Consider the following 27728-nt stretch of genomic DNA (forward strand, 5'->3'; position numbering starts at 1 on the left):
TTTTTAGAGAGCCTTTGGTAAAATGTTAGAAGGTAAAGAAAAGAAAAAGAGAGAGGAGGACTACAACAAATTCCAAAGTAAAAAAATCAGGTTATAAATCTCAAAATGTTGCATTTTTAACAGTTTACCAAATGTTTGTAATTTAAAACATTCTCAAACAATGTTAGGAAATTCACTTTATATAATTTTTTCTTCGTTACCAGGCCAATTAACCAACCAGTGTGATCTATTAAGTACTTTAATAAAACATATTTTAAATAATTGAATTCTGTGACTTAAAAACAAACAAACTAGCATTTAACCACTCAGATTTAAGTACAGTTAAGTATTAAGGTTGCTAGTTTTCTGTCCAGCATTTCTGAAAACTTCTAATAATTCATATTTATCCATTTAAATCATTTTAATTATAAATACTAATTAGTAGAGCTGATTTTAAATGCCTGCTTCAATAAAAATCCTAATAAACTACTTATGTTTACCAATAATATAAAAAAATTATATATTATAATCACCCATTTTATAATAATAATAATAATAATAATAATAAAGAATTCATGATTCATATTTATTTTTAATTAATTAAAGATTGTATATTATTAGCATATATTTTATTTTAATCGAGGGGTTTGGCAAAATCTCATATATTGTTTAAAGCTAATGAGTCCGAATTTATTTTATTTTTTTATAATTTGTGAAAAATATTATAAAAATGTAAAAAATATTATGAACATGTCTATAAGCACACTAATTAAAGGCCCAGTTATATTCAGGAGAGTGTTAAAGCGAAGAGTAGAACAGAGCAGTGTTGTAATCAGGAGGAGGAGAACCACAGGGGGCGGCGATGTCGTTGTTCTCCCCCTGGCCACAGGGGGCGCCACTCACACAGGGGAGAGCAGGAGCGGGCGATGTTTTGTCCTGTTGCTGGCTTTTCAAAAAGAACCTAGAGCAGAAGTAAAGTCGTTATAACTCGTGTCCCATTGTGTGATTAGACACTCATCATATGATGGACACGTAAATATCAAAGTGAGCAAGTAAACAAATTCATTGTGTTAAACTTTTTTTTGTTTGTTTAAGCTGCCTGATAAGAACATATGTTTATTCTGTAAAGGTTTATGTTAAGGTTCGCTTTACTACCATTATTTACTTCATTAGTTAACACTAGCGAAAGTCAAAAACTAAGTAAAAGTAATTGATGTTTATTTATTGACGTTTGTTTGAATGTTAACAAAGCACACTCATTGTTGAACCCAGGACTAAAAGTAGACTTAAGTTTCTCACTAGTCATAATACAGCGTTGCAGCCGCCAGACCATCGCTCTCACCTGGTTATCTTTTTGGTCTTGGGCTTGTCAGTAAATGTGAGTTGAATGAGCTCTTCAGACGGGAGAACCATGCCACTGTCAGACTGCGAATCCTGCTAACATGAAGAACACACTCTAGCACCTTGCATTCAGGAAAAGCCATAAGCAAAAGTAAAATTTAAATGAATAAACATGCGTTATTTGAAAAGCGTACTTCTGGGCCTTCTCGGTTCAGGTCCTCTTCAAATGTAGCGACAGAATCGATTTTGGTATTGATGTAGCTTTAAAAGGCGAGAAGAAAGAGATTTGTTAGTTTCATTCTTTGTGTGTATAATCAGAGTGTGTGTTTTTAATTTTGCTTTGTTGTTTGCATTTGAGGTGAACTTTGGTTCTTCACAGCTACCATTCTGACATTCTATAATTAAACATGACTCTAAATGAGTAAAGGGTATTTAGTAAATAAATCCTTATAAGCATTGAGGAATTGCTGTGGTGTAGGAGGAATAAAAATACATTTCAGCATTGTACTGATATTTCTAGTCAGTCTTCACTGAATATTCTTTTATAATAACAATGTTTTATTCCTTTGTTTCACTCCTGGATATTTTCCCGGATGCACATTTACAGTACCACGGGCTTCCTTGGTGTGTGTCTCTGTAGTCCAGATGTTCGGCACCGCTCTCTCCTGACACGAACATGTTGACCGGGATGTAATCCTTCCCATCCTTAAAAACCAGAAAGTGTTAATCCAATAAAGTCTTTCAGTATAATAAGAAGCTTTGAAGCAGGAGTTGAGACAGCGTACCTGTTGTACGCGGGCCTGGAGAAGATCTCCTAGCATTCCCACCAGCTCAGTGAAGGTGGGTCGGTCCGCCGGGTTTTTCTCCCAGCACATCAGCATTGTGCTGTAGCTGCAAAACAGCCTTCGTGTTATCTTTCAAATCAGAACCGAAACACAAACATTTGCTCTCGTGCCTTTGTGTTAGGGCTGTGAAGGATATTAATAATGTTATGATTTACAGGAATAGATGCTTCCACATCAAAAAAGAATGGATCCCTTTTTTCCCCTTTGCAATAAGGTAAGGCAGACAATCTGCACAGTCTATGGCAAATAATCAACAGATATAATAAAGCCAAGTTGGCTGTAAGGACACGTTTGTTTAACAGCTCTAACAGTGCTTATGTTTTTACCCCACAGGAACTTTCTCAAGAAACAGAAAATCTAAATCACAAACTAAATTAAAGGTCCCATGTATTACTATACATTTTAAACATAAATGCAGTTTTCAAGATCTATGTATTGTCTCCTTAAAGTATAGTAATCACTATACTGCATCCTTGGTTAATGAATACTAAAGGAAAAAAAATAAAAGCCTTTCAGGATATGCTGTCGTAGGAAAATAATCCCTTCTGTGGTTGAAACACTGATCCTGCTTCGTCACATCCAGGTTCTGTGTCTCACAACACTCCTACCACACTTTCATCCCTTCGTTAGTGATTTAATTCAGCTACCCATAGAATGTGTTTTCACAGTGTGTTTACTCACATTTCAGGAGTGCTGTATTCTGGAGCGCGCATCCGAGTTCCCTGTTTCAGTCTGTGGCAAAACTCCTCATCAAGGTTCAGTCCTGGATACGGCGACGCCCCTAAACGCCACCAAAACACAATCGCGTAAGAGGAAAAGGAAGATGCGTCCTTGTGTAGACAATGTACTGATAATCTTTAGATCTCTGACACAGACAGTGTGATGTTATGTACTGTACTCATGGGAAAAAAATACTACAATAAATAAGAAGTCCGTTCGAGTCAAACCGGGACTTGTAATGAATGACTGCAGTAATAATAACTAATTCTTTCCAGTGAGTATGCCTAATGAAAATGTTTTTTTTGCTGTAATTAAAACTCATTACCAAGTGAGAAGATTTCCCAGAGCAGAACACCGTAAGACCAGACGTCGCTCTGAGTGGTAAAGACCTTGTCGAAGATCGATTCCGGAGACATCCATTTCAGCGGTAAACGAGCCTACAGAGACAGGTACAACACATGATCTTTCTGGTGAACTTTTCTCTAAGTATTAGCCTCATGCATCATTTAATGCAGGTTCGGATGCACTCACGTCTCCCTTGCGCACGTAATCAGGGTCTTTGTAAAGGTCTCGAGCAAGCCCAAAGTCACAGATTTTCACCACGTTGTTTTCTGACAGGAGGATGTTTCGGGCAGCGAGGTCTCTGTGTATACACTGACGGAAACAGACATACAGGGTAGAGCACACAAGCGTTACCGCAGACATTTTATTTAGTTTGTCTGGTCAAGTGGGAAAGTACGATGGCCAAGAAGTGCCAAACAAGATAACAAAACCGAAAACAAAATAACAAATTCATAAAAAAACAAAACAAAATGAAACCAAATAAGAAAACACAACGTCAATTCAGTCAAACTGGAAAAGGTGGGTATAGTTTACGAATGAAATTCTTATCGCTAATTCGACAAGACTCTGTCACTCAAGACATACAAGAATTACTACAGCATCACTGTATTTTAAATGTCCATTAGGCTGCATTACTTCCTGTATATTTTGAGTAAAAAATGCCGGACCGGACATTTAAAATACTGTGAGGCTGCAGTGCTTTTGTGTACTACATTGTGTTTTCTGATTCGTTATTTGGTTTTTGAATTTGTTATTTTGTTTTGAGTTTTGTTTTTGTTTTAAGGCATACTTTGACTGTAAGGTGTCCTTGAGTGCCATGAAAGGCGCCATTAAATAAAATGTATTATTATTATTATTATTATTATTATTATTATTGTTGTTGTTGTTATTTTGTTTACAGTTTTATTTTTGTTTTTGAATTTATTTTGATTTTGGTTTTGTAATTTTGTTTTTGTTCTTTTGTTTACAGTTTTGTTATTTTTGTTTTTGAATTTTGTTCTTCGTTTTGTTTTTTTGTTTTTGTATTTGTAGTCTGTTTTTCGATTTTGTTTTCTTTTTTGTTATTTTGTTCTTGATTTTGTTATTTTGCTTTTGAATTTCTTATTTTATTCTTGGTTTTGTCATTTTATTCTTGTTTTTTTTTTTTTTGTTTTTGTTTTTTTGTTCTTGGCTCTGCTATTTTGTTTTTAAATTAGTTATTTTGTTTTGAGTTTTGTTATTTTGTTTTTGTTATTTTGCTCTTGGCTCTGTTATTTTGTTTTTGAATTAGTTATTTTGTTTTAAGTTTTGTTATTTTGTTTTTGTTATTTTGCTCTTGGCTCTGTTATTTTGTTTTTGAATTAGTTATTTTGTTTTGAGTTTTGTTATTTTGTTTTTGTTATTTTGTTTTTTAATTTGTTATTTTGTTTTGATCATTAAGTTTTTTATGTTGTTTTTGAAATTGTTCATTTTTGTCCAGTTTGTTATTTTGTTTAAATATTTTGTTACTTTGTTCTTGGTTTCTTTTCTTTTTAAATTTGTTAGTATGTTTTCGGTTTTGTTATTTTGATTTTGTTTTTGTTATTTTGTTTTTTTATTAGTTATTTTGTTTTTATTTGTTATTTTGTTTTTGTTTTTGTTAGTTTGTTATTGTATTTTTGTTTTTGTTATTTTGTTTTTGATTTGTGTTTTTAAATCTGTTATTTTAATTTTCGGGTTTTGCACTTCTTAGCCACTGTAGAAAAGCCTAAATTATCTGAGTACCCATTGCTGGTCCTTTTACAAAGTGTGCCTTAAATAAATTCATGTGGAATGACATGCACATGGTCAATTTGTCAACTAACTCTATCCTGGTTGAGATGGTCACTGTGTATCAGTATACAAAAAAAAACATGCATCAAGATGCTTTTGTTTCCTTGGACAACTCCTGGCTTTATGAACACTGGCTTTTCAAACCATGTATACAGGCCCTACCTCTTTACCAAACACAATCCTTGTACTGTTTCTTTTGTTCTCTAACAGCTTAAAAATTCTCATTAACACTGACCTATTCATACTGTCATTAAGATGGAGTCTATAAGCGCTTCTGTAAAACTCTCTTTGCTTTGATGTGCCAAATTCTGTAACTGAAAACTGCAACGGAAATGTCACATTACTTCGTGTTTCAAGTTTTGTCAATTATGAAAGTACTACTGTAATACTGTGCAAAAGGATAGCTTGTGATGTATGATGTAAGACCTTTTATGTATGTATAGTCTGATCTAACACAATCCTGTACATATTAATATATGGGATGTGTGTATTACCTTTTAATAAAACATGACAATAAAAGTAATTGCAACTCGTGTTTTGTTAGGGATTTAAAACCAAACCAAGAATGATGATGACAATAATAACAACAATGATGATGCACCAAAATCAATAAGCATGAAGATGCCTTTATAAGTACAAATATTTCATACAGACACAAACACAGACACTCTTGTACCTTGCGTGAAGCGAGGAACTCCATGCCTCTGGCCACTTGGAAGCTGTATGAGATCAGGTCCTCTAGATGTAGAGGAGTGTTCGAGCACAAGACAGGACCTGTGAACACCAAGATAGTCCAAGTCTGGTCTATTAACTCAGGTAGTTTTTTTTTAATAAATATATACAGTAAGTAAGATCCTCACCGTTATCCACCTCATTTTCCTCTTTTCTTTCACCCTCCAACCCAGCGCTGTCTTTCTGACTGTTTTGGCTCTCCACACAGCTCCCACACTCATCCTGCTGTCCCTGTTCCTTCTCTCCGTTCACCTGAGATGAACCACAGAATCAGCATTTAAAGAAAAGGAGCGTGATACGGTGCACAGATTGGAAGTGTCTACAGGTTTCAACAAACCACCTCCATGTCCAGATCAGAGCATTGTGTCTGTAAATCTTTCCACATGACCTGCATGCTAATCTATCAAAGTAGCTGACCTTCGTAGCTAACAATAGTAGTGTAGTGCATTGTGTTTATGATAATATTTCATTAAATATTTTATTTAATTGACAGTTTCTGCTCTACTTTTAAAATGACAAAATATGTTTCTCGTGAGAAAGATTGTGAAGGTGACATGTTCAGCATAATTAGCAGTAAACCATACATTATTAGTAGACTTTGTGTGGCGAGTAAAGAGAAAGAGAGAGAGAGAGCGAGAGAGAGAGAGAGAGAGAGAGAGAGAGGCCTCTTTCAGGGAGGCGTTGTGAGGAAAGGAGATAAAACCAGCCCAGAAGTGAAAAACTGTCAACCTAGAAACAGTGTTTGTGGTAAACAGAAAGCGAGGCTTTTCAGAAGGAAATGAGAACAGGATGTTAAAAAAAAAACGCCACTTAAAATATCCTCATACATTGTGGAGCCTTATCTGGCCGTCTGTAAAGACACAACAATGCACAGAACAGCAATAAGACGGCAAATGTTTAACCAAGAACAAAGAGAAACATTTGAATAGGAGACTGATGGTAAAGCCTGGTGTGTGTGTGTGTGTGTGTGTGTGTGTGTGTGTGTGGGACCAACCCTGTTTAGAGTGAACACGTTCCTCTTGCTCCTCAGGTATGAGGACAAGTTGCCATACTTGCAGTATTCCACTATGACCATAAGAGGACCTGAGAATGAAAAAGCCTCAGGATGATTATTCGACACTAATGTAAACTAAAAAAATTACTTTGATCAAGTGTTAAAAGTAGCTCTGTGTACATATACATTATTCATGAATGTTTATATATAATATATATATCTGACTAAACGTCAGAGCGTAGGATGTGATTGACTTGTTCCGGTTTATTTGTACAAATACTGCGTGAGGAAGAAGCACACACCTCCTGGTCTGGTGCAGGCCCCGAGGAGATTGACTACGTTCAGGTGATGTCCGATATGGTTGAGGATTTTCAGCTCGGTCATTAGTGCCTTGTGCTCACTCGGTGTGGCTCCCTCTGTTGGACAGGCGAGGAATCTCATGACTCATGACTCGACTTGTGTAACAAATCAGCATAAATCGGTATGTTATCATTTCTCTCTGGATACCTTTTAGCATTTTGACGGCCACTGTGGTGCAGCCGGTTGAGTTGCTGATGCCAAAAGCAGACGCCTGCATCACTCTGCCGAACGCCCCTCGTCCCAGTGGCTTTTCTGTTGAAGGAGAGATCAACGTCCATCAACTTAACACCATGCAAATCTCATACTTACTACACACACGAATACGTACCCAGCTGAAGGCGTTCCTGCGGGAACTCCCACTTTTCTGCGTCATACTGTAGCCTGTCACAGTGTTCGTCGAGAGGCCCCTCCCCCTGGTGCAGGATGATTGGCAGGTATTCTGTCTTACTGTTTCTTGAGTTCGGCTGAGACACAATATTTGTAAACAAGCACAAGCATAGATGAAGAGGCGTGTTTGTTTGAACTCATTTTTATATGTAGTAATAAAAGTATTTCAGGATGATATGTGATATGATTAGTCCATTGTGCGATTTGAATAAACACTAGCCAGTTAGATTATTATATTGCAACAGAAATCTCATATCACTCATGCACTCACTTACTCTCTCTCTCTCTCTAATGCATTTACATTTAGGCATTTGGCAGACGCTCTTATCCAGAGCGACTTACATTTTTATCTCATTACACATCTGAGCAGTTGAGGGTTAAGGGCCTTGCTCAAGGGCCCAACAGTGGCAACTTGGTGGTTGTGGGGTTTGAACCTGGGATCTTCCGAACCGTAGTCTAATGCCTTAACCACTGAGCTACCCCTGGCATATCCTGTGCAGGCTGACGGGACGCCTGAAGTCTATCCCAGGGAACTTGGCGCATAAGACGGGGTACACCCTGTATGGGGTGCCAATCCATCTGGTCTGTGTGTGGTATGTTTTCAAAGAACAACTGGCATTTCCAAATGCCCCCAGTGTGTGAGTATGTGTGTTTTTGCCCTGTGATGGATTGGCAAACACACATTCACACACTACAGGCAATTTGGTATTGCCAATTAGTGTACTAGTTGGACTTCTTTAGACTGTAGAAGGAAACCTACCACACACAGACCTGAACTTGGGATTCGACCACTGACCCTGGAGGTGCGAGGCTACAGTGCTGTCTCCTGATAAAATTAATTATAAAAATTTTTCTCAGCTTTAAATACATTTAAAATACAGTACACAAAATAAAAGTGGCTGAGAAATATACATTTAGGCAGAAGCCCTTATCCAGAGTGACTTACATTTTGTCTCATTATACATCTGAGCAGTTGAGGGTTAAGGGTCTTGCTCAAGGATCCAACAGGGACACTTGGTGGTTTTGGGATTTGAACTTAATGCCTTAACCACTGAGCTATCCATGAACCGATGTTTTTTTTATGATATAATGGCGTTTTCTATTTAAATTTTAAAGTAGCATATCTTCTTTTCCTGTGGGCCATTTGCAATGAAACAAAGCCCATATACTGTATTACCTTAAGCTCGGTCAAATACACCTGTGAAAACCCCATTCAAATTAGTTTTCACTTGGTGCGTGCACAAACAAACAGACAGACATCTTACGTCCACCCAAATAATTGTCTGTACATCTTTAATGTATAGGAACGCCCACTTTACAGTTTTGTTAAATGTAAATATGATAATATTTTTAAATAAGTTTTGTCCTTGTAGATCTACTGTATATCCCTAATATTCTGTTTGATCTCATTTTTATCTATTTCTTACTTTTCTTAATTTTTTAAATTTTGTGTGTTTATGTTTATTTTTTATCTGAGAAATTTGTGTTTATTTGATATTTTTCTATTCTTATTGTTTTTCTTCTCTCTTTGTTATGTAAAGCACTTTGTTAGAAGTTGTTAATAAGTGCTATATAAATAAATTATTGATTGATTGATTGATTTTTTGATTAGTTTTAAGACCTTCCTCGATTCAGATTAGTGGATATACCATGCTGGGCCACACCATCATGTGTTTTCCAGGAAGTGCAGTAGACATCCAGCTCTCTGCACTAAAAGAGATGGTCTGATCGGCCCTCACCTGTCTGAGCTTGCGAATGAGAAGCGTTAGGAGCAGCCAGAAGAGCGTGGCGACCACACAGGTGCAGGCCAACAAGGGGATCTCCAGGGAGAACGACTCCGAATCTGCGACACACAAAACGTAGGGAAGAACAACACATTGACATCTTTCCCATCTTCTTGACTCTGATTCGCTCTACTCCATTCTGTCATTTCTCAGCAGTGCCCAAAGAGGGCAGTCATATTTCAGAAGTGCTTTCAGTCTACCAGACTGTCACTGCCGGTCAAACACTGAGCTGCCTCACCCATTCATCATTCCAGGATTGTTTCTTTTTTTTCTTTTCTTTTTTTTTTTTTTTTTAGACGATGTACAAATAGCTAAATAGTTTACGAGTCGTAAACCAGACGCTTTCCTGTCGGAAATCAGAAAGGGAGACAGCTTCCTTCCTGAACTCAGACAGTGTGAGAGACCCAGAGACAGAGCGTGACAGAAGCTAAGTGTAATTAGGAGCCCGTTTACCTTAATACATTGGGGCAGGTGAGTAAACAGTTTTACAGTAAGCGGAATAGCGTTTACAGGAAACGGTGTGTAATAGCAGTACAGCTTCAGTTCTCTTACTTTCGACTGAAATGTAGGCCGAGCTTTCTACAGATCCTCTCTCGTTGCTGGCCTCACATGTATACATGCCCTCATCCTCAGCAGTGATCCGGTCAATGTGCAGAGTGCCATCTTCTGGCGCCAGCATGATACCTGGGACACAAAACCCGTCAATCTAGCGGCTCGCTTCAGGCTAATTAAACAAACAACAAAACAGTTGTTGACACAGGATACAAGGCAGGAGCAAAGATTTAAGAAGGCTCGCTCACACACCCAACAAAGACATTTTATCTTATTTTATTTTATTCTTATATTTATTTCTTAATAGTTTTTTTTAAAGGTAATATCAGCATTTCTCTGCTTATCGTACTGTGTATGTCACTGTGTATTAAATTTGACCCCATGAACTCAAGAGCTCAAAGAGTTCCTGGATTTCTTTCTCACCAGACACCTGCTTGAGCTTCCTCCGGTCCTTGTACCATGTGATCAGAGGTCGTGGCACTCCACTGGCAGGGCACTGAAGGGTCACGGAGTTGCTGATGTTCACGCTGCAATCGCTGAGGTTCTGCAGCAGCACTGGAGCCTCCAGGACTAAACATGGATACGTGGAAATGTCAATGTTAAGTTGTGCATGTCCAGAATTGAATGAAAAAGATCACTGATATCTCTGGAGAGGAAGCGGTGATGTCATATTTCTGTCACTTGGCATATAAGTAGGCCTACTGGACCACATTAACGAAGCACTGAGTGATTTACAGAAAGCGAGCTCTATTTCTTTCATTACAAATTGTCTTCTGGAAAGTTTGACTCTCAGCCAATGGATTTGAGCCATTTGTTGACAACTTTCTGGGTATTTCACCAACATTGCCATTTTGCCCTGACTTGACTAAAGTGCGACTTCCCTCACAGCTGGCTGCATGCCTGTTTCGGTCCGTCATAATTCTATTATCCATCCGTGATGCAACGGACTCCTCGCATCCCAATTCCCACACATCCAGATTAGGTTTCGTTTGTGCACCTATTCGACACTTCATCGTTATTGCAGGAGTCTCTTTTAAGGAAGTCTTTGTGTTAAACGGTGCCAAATACTACCAGGATAGAGGAATATAGAACAGGTAACCTCATGACGAGCTGATTGTTGTTCTGGATCTTTTCCTCTCTAAGACAATTGATTATTGTCTCTTTCCTTGGTCTCTGACAGTTGCTGATTGGCTGATTGTTCTCGGCCCCCGTGAAGCACTCTGTAGATGCGGCGCTTTGGGAAGTAGCATTGTGTGCTCTTCCTTCTGTCCAGCTCGCATTCCCACGTGAAAGAAGTTCTGCCTCGAAACAGCCTTGGATTGAACGACTGCAGGAAGCTTAAACAACTTGGTTCCCAAGGACCCTCTGTCTTTTTCTTTCTTTCTTCCTGTATTTCCTTTGCTGGTCTCCCCCACACCATACCACCACCAACACACACACACAACACACACCCATTTACTCAACCTATAGCTCTTATGTGTGGATGTCAGTCAGCACATCCTTACGTGACTCATACAAGCGTGTTTGCTTGTTTAGAGAACAATTTGAAAGGGTTTTGAAATAGCTGAGTGTTTCCGTGCTTTCTCAGTTTTTTTTTTTTTTTTTTTTCCAAGGGCATCTGGTGGACAACGTGTACAAAACTACACCTACACACGGCACACAAAGTGAACTGAAGCAGCTAAATCTGGCAGCCTAATTATTTTTAGTTTAAGGTTATTCGTTAATGGAATACACAGTGGTTCTCGAACAGAAAGACACACCAAGACACACACCTGCAACCATCACAAGTTCCTCTTGATATGACTGCTGCCCCGTGACCAGGTGTGTGGCAGAGCAGCGGTACCTCCCAGAGTCTTGCGCTGTCAGGTTTGCTAGCGTCAAGCGCAGTGTGAGCGAATATTCTCCCTCCGTCAGCTCTCCAACCAGAGATGGGCTGCCTGTCGAGTTGCCCGTCACTCTGACCCATGACATGTTGGAATACAGGTGCTTGTTGGCCACACAGGACAGGTGATGGTCCCTGCCCTCCCTTGGCCCCTCCTCGGAGTCCCCGGAGACGCTGAAGCCTCCCTGGACGTCTGTTATTGGTGGGAAGGAGAAGAAGGCGTTTTAGAGTGACGCTTATAAAGACTGCTGTTAACCTTGACAAACAAAGTGAAGAACAACATCATGAAAAGCACTTTGTGACTCTTGATCGAGCTGAATTTTTTTTTTTTTTTTTTGTCTTTCGGAACCTTTGATGACAATGTTGAATAGCCATTGTCGGTAAAAGTGGCGAGAGAGCCGCCCCGCCGTGCAAAGTGCTTTTATTTACTTTAGCTATTTGAAATTTCCCGTGGAAACCGCTCGAGGTTTTCCTGATGGAAGATAATGTTTATCTTTCTCGAACACCACCAGAACTCTCCAAATAAAGCATGTAAGGCGGTATTGGGGAAGCGGGCTGATAAGGAGCACAGGTTCCTGTTCACCTCCCTAATCACCCCGTAGACATTGCAACAATCCACACGTCCACTATGGTCACGGGGGCCGAATTTAGCCTGATGTAGAATCAGAAATAATAGGGGAAAAAAAGGATAGAATATTAGGCAGGGAGAGAGATAGAGAGAGAGAAAGAGAGAGATGGATGGATACAGGAAGATGAAGAGAGGAAAATGATCTACAGCATATGACGTCCATGGCAATATTTAAAATAAGTTATCAGGGGTAATATATCCTGCCTGTCGTGTAATGACATTTCAGGAGCTTTGTGGTAAAAGTAGCTGCAAGTGTTTTGTTCAATTGTTTAAGGAAACTAAAAATACCTGTGACATAGAAGCGGATGTCCAGTTCGTCTGTGCCCACTGAGTTGGAAGCCACGCAGCGGTAGATGCCAGATATTAATGCCTTGCCAACTGTTAAAGTACCTATAGTCTGAAAGCCAAGACACACACAGCCTGAATTAGTTGACACTTACAAATTGTGGTTTTATATATAGAGATAAATAAATCTTTTGTAAACTGACTGGAGCTAAATAATACTTTGCTTTCTCAGCAAACTAAATCTTTCGCATATCCGTTTTACCTTCTGAAATAACATTTGCCTTCAGGTAAGAAATGTACCGTGCTATACTGTATGTGTATGCCCTAGACATGAATCTGGTTCTTAGATGGTCTGAAATGTCGAGAAACAAAAGAAGATGGACTGGAGTGTTGATCGACATCAATATAAAGAGGAGTGATGTGTAGCGATCTGGATTATTTTCCAATAGCAGCATGTCTTGAAGTCTTTTATTCCTCTATCGTACTGTAGCTGTTGGTGATTTAATTCTTGACACGTCAGGCTTTTTTGTAATCCATTGATAGTTATATCGAATGATTTATAGAAAAATGTGAAAACCAACTGTAAATAGCTCTTCTATTTCAGGCCGTTTCATGACCTTGCTCCAAGCCATTTCCACATTAAAGGGCCATTAAAGGAGTTCCTGGGAGGCCAGCGTTTCAGATCAAAGCTCTGGCATACTGAGAAAACTTTCTACCTTGATAGTATCCAAGCACTGGTGAAACACTGTGATAAGTGCATTAATGTAGCATGGAATTACATAGAGGAATAAAGGGAGTTTTCACGCAATCCCGGTTTGACTTGAACGGCCCTTGTAGAACAAGAACACATGTGATTTGGAGCCTAAACTATTTTTAGAGATGCCATTCGGGAAGAAAAAAAAAAAACACCTTCCCATCTGACCAATTAGAATCCAATTAGAAGAGTTCAACGCTGCTCTGGTATAATGTAATGAAACAAAATCACCAAACTGTTCAGTATTGCTGTCTGCGATCTGGGGTTTTTACTGCCCCCCCCTGGTGAAATGCCCCTGCAGCTTAGGAAAAGTGACTCATGACGTGATGCACGGAGGTAGAGCAGTAGATTAAGTGTGACTGGTAACAGTACTGTCTGTACCGTGACCGTGATGTAGTCTCGACCGGTCAGTTAATAAACAACGGCCGCCCCGCCTTTTCCCGACTTCACCAGAAACGCACACTTCAGTCAGTTTCCTAAACGCGTCCATCATTCTTCTGCCCTACAAAACGTCCACCCTTTGGGGGTTCTCACCTTGTTCTTCCCTTGCAACACTTCCTGTGTGTGTCTGACGCTCAGGACGGGATTGTAGGTGGACGTGACTGCCGTCCCCTCTCTCACTGCGGTCCAGGAGGACGAGGAAGCCAGGTCCTCACATCTTAGAGCCAAAGGACAGAAAAGAGACAAGAGGAAGAGAGGGGGAAAGAGAGAGAGAGAGAGAGAGAGAGAGAGACTTAGTTTGGCTGGAGAGTGATGTCACGCCCCACACAGGTGTAAGACATAGCTGCGAGAAGCAGCGGGAAGAGGGAACTCCGGAAATAGCTCATTGTCATGCTTAACATCTGTCCCCTGGGAATTGCAAATCCTCGTTAACAGCGTTCCTGGTTTTCAGAGGAATTGTATCATTTTCTTTCTTTTTTTTAAATTTTTTTTTTTAAACATACAGTATTGCTGTGCAGTTTGTGCATTTCAGGTTTGGTGGGTGTGATTGTGCTTGTGTGTCATACACTCAGGACACTGTGTTGTTTTTTTGTTTTCCTGAAGTGTCCTTGTTCTGTAATTAGCAGCGTCCAGTGCTCGGACGTGGTGTTTTCTGCTGTCTCCGGTGTGTAAACTTCCTCTAACCTAATCATCCCTCCCGTGCACAGCGTCACATTCTCCAAACCAGGTTCTCATCCAATTGCCGAGCCTATCAGACATATCTCGGTTGTGTGTTGTAAGGTGCTGCGTGATATGCATGTCGTGTATGGGAGTGTGTAACCGCACCTCCCAGCCACCTCACCCTGCCTCGCTCTGTCCTGTCCTGGCTCAGACGCCTCTCTTTCTCTCTCTCTGATTGCTCTTCCTCTTGGCAGAGATAGCGAGTGCCCATCTCCTGTGCTCCCATGTCCCACCCTGATCATGACACCAGCATTCCTCACACATCACACACTTCCATACACTCACACAGTCCTCTCCCACGCCTCCCAGGAAACAAATTCACTCTAACCATATGGACTAACACGCATTTTTCCTGCATTTAATCATTCGTTTAAAGATAGAGTCCTCTATGATTCACACACCCACCCCAGCTAACACACATATCCACACACACACACACACATTCATTTTCTCCGTGTGCCTGAGTACAGTATTGAAAGTATGTTGAATTTAAGTTATGCTTCATACTAAACCTCATTAAAAGCTTTAGAAATTTGTCAATGAAATAGAATTGAAACATAAATAAATTTTAAAAAGCCAGTTTCTTTTTTTTTAATGAGCATCAGTTTATTTGCAAGAAGGTCAGTAATTGGTTAAACCTTCTATCAGTGAGAATTTTCAAAACTCCACAATAATAAAAAAAAAAAAAGACCATATTGTACACATAAATTCGACTTTTAATATAAAACCACATACATTTGATAATAACACAGAATTTAGACAATACTTGAAATTTTTATGGGTCAACTTACACACCAGGCAATTATTTGCATTTATCATAAGTACGTTAGTGGTATAAAATTATTAAATATTAGGTTTATATATTACTCATAGAAAATCTGTATAAAAAGGATAAATCACATTGGGACAGACCCGTAAAAGTGAGAAACCGTAGTCTTGCACCCACACACACCCACCCACACACACACACACACACACACACCCACACACACAGAACCACACGTATATACTGTATATATATGCATGCATACATACACATACACACTCAAAATGTTTTTTCAACACAAATCATGGCCATGTGGAATATTCAGCACCGCCACGATCAGGAAATCTTAGGATTCTGGTGACACGGGGTTGATACAGGATGACAGGAGTCACTGATGCCCGGCCCACAAAGCCCTACACAGCAGGCGCTCTGGGCCAGCTCTAGAGATTGTTCTGGATGGATTTATGAACAGTGAGCGCACATTCCCACCTCTCTCTCTCTCTCTCTCTCTCTCTCTGAACGCTCACACTGACGCACTGATCCAGAATCCATGATCTGAACTCACAGCTTTTTTTTTTTTTTTTTTTTTTTTTTTTGGTGGATGTTAGAACTACAACAGACAGGCTGGGGCTTGGAAGCAGGCATGGTTCATACATCCATTATAGTACCACTCCAGGACTTGGAAAAAAAAAAAAAAAAAAGATAATCATAATAAAAAGCGAAAAGCAGCTCCAGAAAGCGTGGGCAGTGTGTGGATGGAATTGCACTTCTTCTGGCTCAAAAATGTCTGAGAGAGATTTAAGACAGAATGAAAAAAAATTATGATAATTAAAAAAACATTTTCACCGTATGGAGGTGATGGAATAACTTAGAATGAACCTCTTCTATGGGACGCATACAGTATGGAGACCCCTTCCTCCTCGTCCTTAGGGCGTCGGTGTTTCCCAGCATGCACCTGTCTCTGAAGCAGCTGCCGTGGAAACAGACCAGACTCTCACAAGAGGGTGCCATGGGCCTGCAGGGCTGCGGTAGTGGGGTTCAGGGATAGTCTGGCTTGTTGATTGAATGCTTCAGGTGGAGGGAAGAGTTTGGTTGGAGATGCTGGTCGAGTTGGAAAGGGGAGGGGGTGATGGTGGTGGTGGTGGTGGAGGTGGTGGTGGTAGTGGCGGAGGCTGTGGGATGAAGAGTTCTCAAGAATAGATCAAGCCCTTGAGGAAGCGGACTGTGCCACGTTTGAAGACGCAGGGACAATCACGCTGCTGGGAAGCCGCCTCGCGTCGGGGAGGAAGCCAAACAACGAGAGGAAAAGCGCTCTGATTTTCGCACAGGAAGTCCGTCTGCGCCTCCTGCCCGGCTGAGATAAGAGCGCTGCCGTTCCCATGGCCGAGGCTTGAGCCTGTCCTGCGCTAGGAGGCCGGCCCGGCTCACAGCGCCACTCTCCCTGCGCCTCCTCCGCCTCAGCGTCAGGCCAGCCGCGCTGGGCTGCTACAAAGAATAAGGGCCTCGGTCAGGATCCTGCCAGTGATCAGCTCTCAATAACACTTTCAATAACAGCACTTAAATACAACGGCATCTTTTTTTTTTTTTTTTTGTACAACAACATTTTCTTATTCAAATCAATAATTATCTCAATATACAGTATAGTAATATATAACATTTTACACAATTTACTCTTTTTAAATTGGGAATTTACAAATCTTTGAACTCTGTGGCACCAGTCCAGTCTACAATTCTTTTTTTTTTTTTTTTTTTCTAATTTCATTGACATTTTTCTTTTACACCAGGATGTGGGATACAATATAAAGTAAGACAAAGGACTAGTAGACTCAGCGCTCTAAAATTAACGACAAACCGGCATTGGATTGGATAAGAGAGTGAAAAGTGATTTTAAATTTTAATGCATAATAGATAATAACTTGACTCCTCGACCTGTGTCGTAGGTGTTGTGTGTACAGTATGGACTGTATGCATATGTGTATCGCCCTAATGCGAGTTTCTTCTCTTGTGAATAGTGCTGGCTTGGCTTTTCTCATGAGAATGCGGAAAAGTTCGTGTATGACACATTAGGAAAGCCATGACAGGATGCGTCCAACCAATCAGAATAATAAACAGGCTGCATTCTGCAGGGGAAGTTCATTAAATCATGGCGTTTGATTTAGAAACCAGCTAATCGTTATTGTAAGCACGGAACTCGTCTCGTTTGAAGTTTTTTTTTTCTTTCTGTGCTTTCAACTCTAGGTTACACTGAGTTCTATGACTGTACCAGGCACACATTCATGGAAATACACATCCACACAAACACACACACACACACACAATCACTTGTTCACACGAAAATGAATAGACACGTAGATGAAAGAGCTCCTTAACCATCTGTTCTAGAGGCTAAAAGGAAACCCTGTCTGAATTCATGCTGAAATAGACAAAACATGTCTGCATTCACAAACAAACAGATACATACATAAGACACTTGTCCTACAGGGACAGGCAAAAAATAAACTAACTGTAAACATGATGACCAGACACAGTGTGAAAATTAGCTACGAAAATAGCAATTAAGCAATCTCTTAAACGATTTGGTGTTTGGTGAAATAAAATGACTTTACAATGATTTACAATCCATGCTACAAAAATACAACTTCTGCAAAACTTACAGAGGTTTAATGCCCAAATACGGTGTGTGTACGGTTAGGTGTACGTGCTCAGGATAGTGTGGCACTTACAAGCCTTTAGGAGGGCAGGGACGCCAGAGCCATTGGATTCGAGGAGATGGGACGCCGTGGGCGGTGCAGCGGAAGACTTGCCTGCTGTACCGTGGCATGGTCACTGTGTCCCGTCCTGCTACAGCTTTCTCCCCTATCTGAGGCTTAACTGGAAGTATAAATAACACGGTACTTCAGTCAATACCCAAGTGAATAACTTCGGGATGCCAAAAAGAGGCAACTTTTTGGAATTCTCCCCACTTGAGACGAGCTCACCTTTGACCAGAAGTGGGAGCGTGAGGTTCTTATGAAGACCAAACTGCTGGATTCGTGTGAGGATCGTATAAACCCCTGCATCCTCCTTGGCAACGTCCCGAATCACCAGCGAATAGCCGTCCACATGGTAACGTGAACACTGCTCAGCCGCTACCCTCCCATCTTTCAGCCTGGACAACGATCAGACAAACACGTTATGAAATTTAAGTTTGTGTTTTGAAATTGAGTTTGTTGTTTTTTTGCGTTTCCCACTGTCTCACCAGATGACTTCAGGTTCAGGGAAAGCCTGTAATTTGGGGGACAGGCGAAAGGATTTCTGTCCTGCGTACACCTGTACCAGTGGACTGCCTTTACGCTTTAACCTGATGAAAGGCTGATCTGAAAAGCGAACAATATACATGCGTATATAAGAGACACATTTATACATAATGAAGACATTTTTTAACAGATTGCTGTTGTGATGGAAGTTTTAAACTTTACCATGGACTATAACGGAGGTGTTGACTTCCCGTTTTGCTGGGCCACTTGTCACAAGGCACGTGTAGACTCCTTTATCAGCCTTTTGCAGTTTGGGGACAGTGAGAATGCTGTAGAACACCACGTTGGTCCTGCTCTGCGTTATACGACGAGTGATCGAGACCCCATTATTTGCCTAAACACAAAAAAACAATGCAGGGAAAGAAAAAGTTAAATTTTTAATATATGCAAAAACTGATTTTCAAATATGAGCAATACATCATGCCCTGCTATCGTGCTAGTAGTACCTTTCCAGGGTAATTCCAGTCGATGTTTACTCTGGAGTTCCACTCAGCAGTAACAGTGCAGTTCAAAGCCAGACGCTCTCCTTGGAGAGCCTGTTCCAGGCCAGTGCTGTTCAGATACACCTTTTGGATCTTGTTCACTAGTAGGAATCAAACAAAAGTGAAAGCTCAGTGCATTCACAAGATCAGAATGAGCCTATGATTTGGGATATCTGTCAACTGTTATCGTACCTGGTCTGTAAGTCAAGAACTTGTTGGTGTACGTTATCCCACCGATGGTGGTTTCACAGAAAAAAAGGCCAATATAGAAGTACGTGGGACTTCGGACAACAAAGCCCTTTCTGTTGTTCCAAATGATGTTCCTGTGATCAGTGCCAAGTCTTCGGTCAGGAAACTGCAACGATTGGAACATGAATCATTCAGCTTAACAGGAACCCTTTCGGCTATTGAGGATAAAATAAAAATTAACTACAGTTTAACAACCCAACCTCTTAACATCTAGCCAATACATGTATGTCTACTTCTGATATCTTCTGAGTTGAAATAAGAAAGATTTGGTAAGAAGGTATTGACTGCCAGATATTGTTGGAGAGCTTATTATGATTATGATTATGATTATGTTTTCTTCTAAATCCAGAGGAGGAAATGTTTACTGGAGAAGCTGTGACAGCTTGGAAATGCCCTGCCCTTTCTCAAGGGATCAGGTGGACACCTCCTTTCCAGTGTGAACTGGTCAACACCGTGAATGTGTTAGCTAAGCCCTTTTCAATGCGTTCCCATACAGCTCTTACATAGCCAGGGTTTCCTGTTTTAAGTTCTTACAATCTACACGTAGTAGTATAAGATGCCCCCCTTCACCCCTCATACAGAGCCCGAGAGTGTTGAGGATGTGGAAACGTGACTCCGGTCCATCGCCTCACATCCTGTTACTACAGGATATAGACACAGCGGCTGGGGCCCTCGGGTCAATCTCTGGAAGGGCCCCTCTGGCCACTTTCACAGCTTTTGTGAGAGTTTGGCCCCTGGAGTATTCTTCCACATGCGAGAGGTGCGAGATTAAAGATATTGTCCAAAAAAAAAAAAAAGGGAGGAAAAATCCTTTCCGGAAAAAACTACTCTAAGACTGTGTTACAGTCCAAGTTTGAGCGGGAGAACGAGATGGCCTTGTATTTTTAGACTGATTACCTTTGTGACTCTGTGCGTAGGGTCAAGCATTACATAAACACAGCAAGCTGAAATTAAATAGGAAGCTTTTTTCAAGCCAAGGGGAGGAGAGGGATGTCATATCGATGGCAAATCCCAAAACAGCTTCCATCCTGAAAGGGGAGCCAAAGGGAACTGGTCGTTTCGCTCCCTTCTGCACTCTGTCCATCCAGAAGTGCTTTTTTCTTTTTTCTTTTTTTTTGTTATAGTCAAAGGCAATGATCGCTATAAATGGTGTGACTAGATTTCTGGTACGCGAGACACTGCACAACTTGTCCACAGGCCATATTCATTATCCCAATTAATGTCTGATTAGGGGCTGAGTTGAGGCAACCAGCTGGAAAAGACATCAGCGTTTCCCCAGGTACAAGGGCATTAATGTGGAGGCACTTAGACCCCAGCGTCCTGTCTGCATCTCCATGGTGCCAGGAATTTGGAGGAAGCCAGCGGCGCCACTCTCTCTGCCTGCTGGCGTAAGACAGGTACCTTTGTCACATGGGGACCGGTGAAGGACTGGTCGTAATACACAAACACACACCCCAGTCACACGCATCCTCCCTCACGCAAACTGATTCATGGATCGGGGCCAATGGAAAAAAAAAAAAAGGAGTTGCAGATGACTTGCTGAGTCTCACCAAGATTACATGAGAGTGAACAGAGAACATGGAGACTGTTATGATGAACATGGGTGGAGAGGGTGATGAGATGTGAGGGAAGACAGAGGGAGACAATGGGACCATTAGAAATTGTGATAATGCCTGTGGTTACTGGGTGGAGAGATTAAAGGAAGAAACTATTTTCCCCAAACACATGGTTACAGTTTGCACAATTTTTGCACAATGACTATTCATTGCGATAAATGAGTATATATATTTAACCAGCCCAAATAATGAAATATCAGAGAAACGTTGTGTAATATTGTGGTTTTAAGGGCTGTCCGTGGATTTAAATAGATGAATAAAGGAAAAAGGGAAGACACTGGGTGGAGAGCCACGATAAGAACAGGTTCAGAAGATTTTCCTGACCATGATTATGTTGATGAGGACGATGACATATGGATAGTGGTTGAGCGAATGTGTCATGTGTACAGTACAAGGATTTATTAGCAACATATAACACGGCCAGAGGTTAATTTGGGAAGGATTTTAGAAGTCTGCTTAAATGTACTCACCTTGATTAACGAGACTTTAGTGTCAGGGTCAGTGACCCTGCAGGGGAACACCAAGTCTTGTCCTTCCCTCATGTAGACCACGTCTGGGCTCTCTTTCTGCACCTTTACAAATGGCTGCTGGCTATCTGAAACCCAAACACTGGGGTCAGGAAAAAACATATACACATTCCTTTGAGCAGTCAAACTTGCTTTGCCAAATACCTCACAGACATGCAATTTGATTGCAGAACAATTTGAAGTCAGCAAGAAATACAGTTCGCTAGCTACAGTATCAAAAGCCTTGTGTGTTTGTCGTCTTGGTTGCACTTTCATTTGCAGCTAGAATCATCTTGTGTTATTGAAACAACTTGGGTGTTGCTCGCTCTATTGTTTGTTACTAAAAGGAAAGATTAAAAAAAAAAAAAAATCTCTGAACATTTTAACAAAAGTACCCCAAGGACTCCTGGATGCAGGGGTTTCCTTGATGTGCTTTGATTCCATATAAAAGAAGGAGAGGCTTAACAGACATGGACACAAGGGCAATTGATGGCCCTCTGAGGCCTTGTTAGGTGACCAGGGGCTTATTTTACTGACGTTTTCGAGGACTGTGTTTCTGGGAACGTTTCCGCCGTTTCCTCTCGGATGATGCTGCCTTGAGGCTAATCTCCATTGCCCCTGGATGCTTCCACAGTTTAGTACCCATATCTTTCACCTTCATTTAGAAACACTCAGGCCTCCTCTGCCAAGGGAGACATCCTATTCCCCCATCCCTGTCCCTCGCCAGTCCCCCATGAGCACCACAGGATGCGGACAGAGAGGCTGAGCGAGGGAGATAAGACCTGCTGCCTTGGGAAAGGCTGCCCAGGAGCAGTGCCTTTCGACAGCTGGGGCTATTTCTGTCCCTCCCTAAGGTAGCACTTAAATGAAAGTTACAGGTTATATATAGACAAGAAATGGGGAGCCGGTGAGAAACCATGCCAGAACTATTTACTCAGTCGGATGTGCTGTTCTGGAAGAAAATGCTGTTTAGATATTATTGGCTTCCTTTTGCATCCTGTTTAGCCGTAACAAAAGTGGCTGGCTAGTACACAAGATCTTAGAGCAGGACCTTAGGCCCGTGGAGGAAAATGATACATGGAGCTTCTTACCTGGGATGAAGACGTAGACAGAGGTGTTTTTGTGATGCTTGTCGGCATAGCGACAGCGGTAGGAGCCTGTATGCTTGGCTAACACAGGGCTGAGGATAAGGCGGCTGCAGTAGTGGTTCGTCCGCCTGCCACAAAGATTATGTTCGACACGGACACTCGGGTGGCTCTTGTTCGCATTCGAGGGGAACACCCACTCCAGCTCCCATCGCCCCCTGTAAAATTAGTGATTGAAGTATAATATATATACTGATTTTTGACACAGTCCTGGATGAAGATGGTGCAACTCTTTATTTCATAATCATCTAATCTTTGTGATTTAAGCTTGTTTTCCGGAGAGTGTGCACTGAGCCATCATTTTTTTTCCAGCTACTATTTTTTGCATAAATATGTTCAAATAATTATAGTATGTGTATATTCTACCATACTTACATGGATATAATAATTGGTCGATGACCTCTTACCAGTCCTTATGACTGTATAAAGCCTATACGTCTATAGACCTAACAAGGCAGTGAAATACTCTGGATTTGTCACCTGCAGTTCAGCTGCAGCGTCTGGTTCTTCTCCAGGACGATCTGTCGTTGAGTTACATCCAGCACTGGAGAGTTGAACCTTCCTTTATTTTCTGCATCTTTTATACGGAAAAGAAAAACAAACCATTAAGCAGGAAAGACATTCATACTGTAACACCTTGAAACTCAGCAGTACAGAAATAACAGAAACAGAAATGTATCATTTATACTGATCTATTAACCTATAATTATTTGATAGCTAACACAAAGTCAGTGTTGTTTAAAGAAAAAAAAAAAAAGTTTGTGATTATATGTTGAAAATCATGTCATCGGAATTACACTTGAATTTCACTCTTATGTTTGTATATTTGACCAACCAACTATTTGGAAGTAAATACCGCCATTGTCTCGAAGTGTGTAGTGATAAATTAGGAAGAGGAAGTGAAATATGTTTTCATAACTCTGGGATATACAGTACATTTGAATAATATCTTACCCTTGCATGTAATCACATTTGACTTCACATCAAAACCCCTACAGTAATTGAAGAGATTGTGGTTCAATTCATTTTAATGTAATCTCTAGTGGTTTCTATCCACGTATAATGTGTGCATGCAAAATCCTTCTGAACTCATATACTCAAAAAAACGAACGTTTCCTGAACACACAAAAAAAACCCACAAGTCAACGTTTTGATAAATGATGATTGTACATGGCTTACATGTAGTCACTATCAATCTGTTTCCTTACTTTAAATGTACACTGCAGCGACACAATGCATTCCCAAACACCGTCTTAATGCATCCTGGTCTGGGGTTCACTGCTGGCTTTCGCCATTGTCTATGCCAAACTCACAGCTTCATTTCCTTGCCAGCATTCTCACACGGCGCCTATATACTAAGCTGCTGTTTCAATTTAAAAAAGGAAGCTGAGTCAATTAGTTCCACACGACATGAAACCAAGGCAATATAATGGCTGGATGCCCAGGTCTCAATCAGCATATTCTACACACTCCAAAGCAAGCTTTTGTTACTAATTACACCCTAAAGGTCATACCCGTTGTAACCTAACATTTAACATTCGGTTGGGTGTTAAATCAGTATCAGGACCATGGGGTGAAAGGGAAGTGAGTAGAACCCCGTATCTTCTCTGTCAAGCAGAGACGATTTCCCTGAACCAACACACCTGGGTCAACCCACCACGTAATCACAAGGTTTAATATAACGAGTTAAAGGTTCCCTTTGAAAGAAGAGCTGGTCTATTGTAAGTTGTTGTTGTTTTATGTTATGCACGATACCTGCAAAAAAAATAAAAAATGTGGCTACGTGAGGAACTGTGTGTATATAAAATATGCCTCGCTGTCACTCATTCTGTGTTGTTCCTGTAGTTTAACACAGTACTATTTGTAGCATAAGTCATCTCCCACATGTCATGTGTCTACTGCATGCATGCTCTACATTTTGCAATCAAAACTACAAGCCTGTTTTTCTACTGTCCTTATTGTCACTCTGCATGTCTGAATTCCCCTCAGGATCTATCTATCTTTCTATCTATCTATCTATCTATCTATCTATCTATCTATCTATCTAGTTTTTCTGGATGAGGTTTGTCCACAGAACTGGACTAACATGTGATTAACATGAGCAAATAATCTTAAACACGTCATCACTTGGTCGACGTTTCTAAATTATGAAAAGATATATATCTTATGACTATCTGACCATTTTGATTCAAACACGTTTACATTCCATACAAACTTAAATAATTCTTTGGATTGTGTAAAACCGCTTTGCGACAATGACAATTGTTAAAAGCGCTATACAAATAATATTGAATTCAATTAAATACACTGTATAAATTTATGTATGTATTATTTTTTTTTTACACTTTTTGAAAACAGTGTCACTTTAAACAATGTTTCTGTTAACTGGAATGGACCACCTAGAAACTAATTTAGAACTTATTCTGTATAACCGAAGTGTGTTCTTACTATTATTTTGTGCAACATAATTTAAAGGTGTAAAACGTACTCTTACTTAGCGTAACCCGTATACACCTTTATTCATGCCCTGAAGTTATTTAAAAAATCATCCACATCAGTGCACAATAAACAGCAGCTTCACTTTGTTACAGTTTTGCTGACGAGAAATCGATTTGACTAGAACAGACAGGAGGAATCAAGTCTGCGTGATGGATTTGTTATTTCTTATGCTTTTTCACTTGTGCCTGCATATTTTATTATTGTAGTAAAGAAAAAGAAGTGTTTAAAGCTTGCGAGCTGGAAGGCAGGTTTAAAAAAACACTGGTGTAAAAAGCAGGGGAGTGATGCAGGGTGTTTGCCCTCCATCCTTCCTTCCCTCGGGGTCTGTTTTAGTCATGAACGCTGATTAGCTGCAGGGCCTGTGCATGCATGCGCACTTCCAAAGTTTCCTTGTGGTGGTCATGACCCCGCAGTCATTTATATTAGAAAGTCATCATGCTCAGGAAATAAACGCCCTCTGTGACTGAACAAGAGCCAAAACAGGAGCACAGAGAGCTTTCCGTTCTGAAATCTTTCACCATTTTAGATCTTTTTCCTTAAAAGTTCTCTACAGTAGTTCACTTTTAGTGCAGTAAGCACAGTAATAATAATAATAATAATAATAATAATAATAATAATAATAATAATGGTCATTCAAGTCAAACTGAAACTTTTAATTGTAGAGAATAACAGAACACAGTTATAAAAGTTATAAAACTCCCTTTATTTCTCTATATATTTCCCTGCTACAGTAAATGCACTTATCCCAGCGTCGCACTAGTGCTTGGATTCCATCGAGATAGAAAGTTTTCTCAGTACGCCAGAGCAATGATCAGACTGAAACACTGAAAACTCCTTTAATAACCCAAAGTGGAAATGGCTCAGAGTTAGGTCAGTATTGTACCTGGGATGTGGAAATAACTCCCAGCCGAGTTCCTGTAATGTGCAAGTGGTGCGGTGGGAACTATGAGGTTGTGCAAAAACAGAATGCCTTTGGTGATCAAACCAGGCTGTTTTTTTTTTTCATTGATGAAAAGGGCCATTTAAGGAGTTCCTTTACTGGATGTCCTGTGAAAGTTTTTGATGGTGACTTGATGGTATCCGAGCACTAGTAAAATCCTGGGATAAGTGCAATAGTGTAGCAGGGGATTATATAGAGAAATAAAGATAAAAATATATATTTTTTATAACTCTCATAACTGTGTTCTGTTATTCTGCGCAATTAAAAGTCCCATTTTGACTTGAACACTTGTAATAATCCTTTTTCTTTAACCTTTATCCCAGTGCTAGCAGGTACAAAGTATACAGTTACGCTTTAGAAGACGGGAACAGATTCTTGTTGTGCAAACAAATTGTTTAATATACAAGTACAGTTGGGTTATTTAATCATGCGCACACGTCCATCACAATAATAATTAGTTGTAATGAATATAAGCTATAAAAGTAACTATTATTTGACCTCTATGTGTATATTGAAATAAATATAGTTGTTGGTTTTAAGCATTGCTTCCTCATTAACTAGAGAAAGTGAAGTTATAAATGTTTCTCATCATGTATACTGTATGCACTATAATAATAATTATTAATTATAATAATAATGATGATGGTGATGAGGATTATTAATAATAATAATTTCTTGTGAAACACCTACCTTTGGTCAGGACACGGCTCGTCAGTCCACACAGCATCAATAAAAAGATCTCCAACATCTTCTAAGTGACAAAAAGGTCCTGTTCTTATGAATCACTTTAATCTTCTCTCCCCGAGTTTGATTGATTTCTTTGATGTTTAAAGATCAAACACTGCGCGCTGCTCCAGTTAACTCGGTGTCTCGCGCGCTGCTCCGGTAAGCGTCCTTTCTGTCGAAATCACTTCACTGATGAATTCCCCCCCACACACACTCCCACACACACACTCGCTCTGCCTCCCACTCTGTCTCTTGTCCATTGTGGGCAGTGCACCGGGGATTTATTCGTCTCCCAGCGCTCCCGTAGTTTCCGGTACGCACGCACGCGCCGCTGACACACCCTTCAGTGCGCGACTGGTCAGTTCCGCGCGCGCTCAGGAGCACGCGCACCCATGCAACAGGTTTACGGCAACTTCTTTCACTATATTTCACGTTATTCCCTCCTTTAGTTAGTTTATTTATAGCATGGAAAATATTGTGCATTTGATTGGACCCTCTTTTTATTATTTACTGCATTATAATTCTCATTAGTTCTCCAGGGTGTCAAGGATTTTACATTTCAATGATCACACTTACTCCCCCTCTCTTTCTCTCTCTCTCTCTCTCACACACACACACACACACAGAAAAGAACCTTTATCCCATACCACTGACACTAACATGACTGGATACCAGTCCATCACATCCTCGCATCACCATGCACACACAAGACACTCACTCCACATACAGCTTTATTGTGTTCTTTATCCTGTATGCAGGCTCGTAGGGGGGCCTGGAGTCTATTCCAGGAGACTTAGGGCACAAGGCGGAGTACACCCTGGATCAGGTGCCAATCCATCGCAGGGCACACACTCACACGCTGATTCACACACTATTATTCACACAATTTAGGAAGTAACAATCTGCAAGTGTCTGAATTGTGGGTGGAAACCAGAATACTCAGGGGAAACCCCAAGCACAGGGAGA

At 40.4% G+C, this 27728-nt stretch overlaps 1 protein-coding gene across 3 annotated transcripts; it reads right to left on the reverse strand.

Annotated features, from left to right (window-relative positions):
- Window positions 1-542: 542 nt before the first annotated feature.
- Window positions 543-27023, reverse strand: flt1 (fms related receptor tyrosine kinase 1). 3 transcript variants are annotated; one of them, XM_053487597.1, is made up of 30 exons: window positions 26727-27023; window positions 23078-23174; window positions 22544-22755; window positions 21417-21541; window positions 19274-19436; window positions 19046-19182; window positions 18762-18933; window positions 18542-18659; window positions 18282-18451; window positions 18027-18174; window positions 13911-14034; window positions 12626-12734; window positions 11600-11902; window positions 10251-10397; window positions 9828-9959; window positions 9231-9334; window positions 7433-7568; window positions 7252-7356; window positions 7047-7160; window positions 6745-6833; window positions 5879-6002; window positions 5695-5792; window positions 3417-3539; window positions 3211-3322; window positions 2847-2946; window positions 2106-2211; window positions 1931-2025; window positions 1515-1581; window positions 1322-1413; window positions 543-940 (listed from the first exon to the last, which is right to left on the reverse strand). In XM_053487597.1, exons 1-30 carry the CDS (start codon window positions 26782-26784, stop codon window positions 778-780), a joined length of 3843 nt encoding a protein of 1280 aa, XP_053343572.1. In that variant the 5' UTR covers window positions 26785-27023; the 3' UTR covers window positions 543-777. The 3 variants fall into 3 exon arrangements, with proteins under 3 accessions (XP_053343572.1, XP_053343571.1, XP_053343574.1); XM_053487596.1 differs by having other exon boundaries at window positions 1322-1416; XM_053487599.1 differs by lacking the exons at window positions 543-940; window positions 1322-1413; window positions 1515-1581; ... (15 more) ...; window positions 12626-12734; window positions 13911-14034 and adding an exon at window positions 14917-16788 and having other exon boundaries at window positions 26727-27021.
- Window positions 27024-27728: the final 705 nt, after the last annotated feature.

This window comes from Clarias gariepinus, chromosome 26, assembly GCF_024256425.1.
Source record: "Clarias gariepinus isolate MV-2021 ecotype Netherlands chromosome 26, CGAR_prim_01v2, whole genome shotgun sequence".
NCBI classification, from domain to species: domain Eukaryota; kingdom Metazoa; phylum Chordata; class Actinopteri; order Siluriformes; family Clariidae; genus Clarias; species Clarias gariepinus.

Bases quoted from the DNA above. Each gene is read 5' to 3' on its own strand.
- flt1 (XM_053487596.1), bottom strand. From the start codon at position 26,784: ATGTTGGAGATCTTTTTATTGATGCTGTGTGGACTGACGAGCCGTGTC. The intron at 19,437-21,416 runs GTGAGTACATTT...CAATCGTTGCAG, and splicing joins CTAAAGTCTCGTTAATCAAG to TTTCCTGACCGAAGACTTGG. The intron at 19,183-19,273 runs GTACGATAACAG...GATTCCTACTAG, and splicing joins GTTCTTGACTTACAGACCAG to TGAACAAGATCCAAAAGGTG.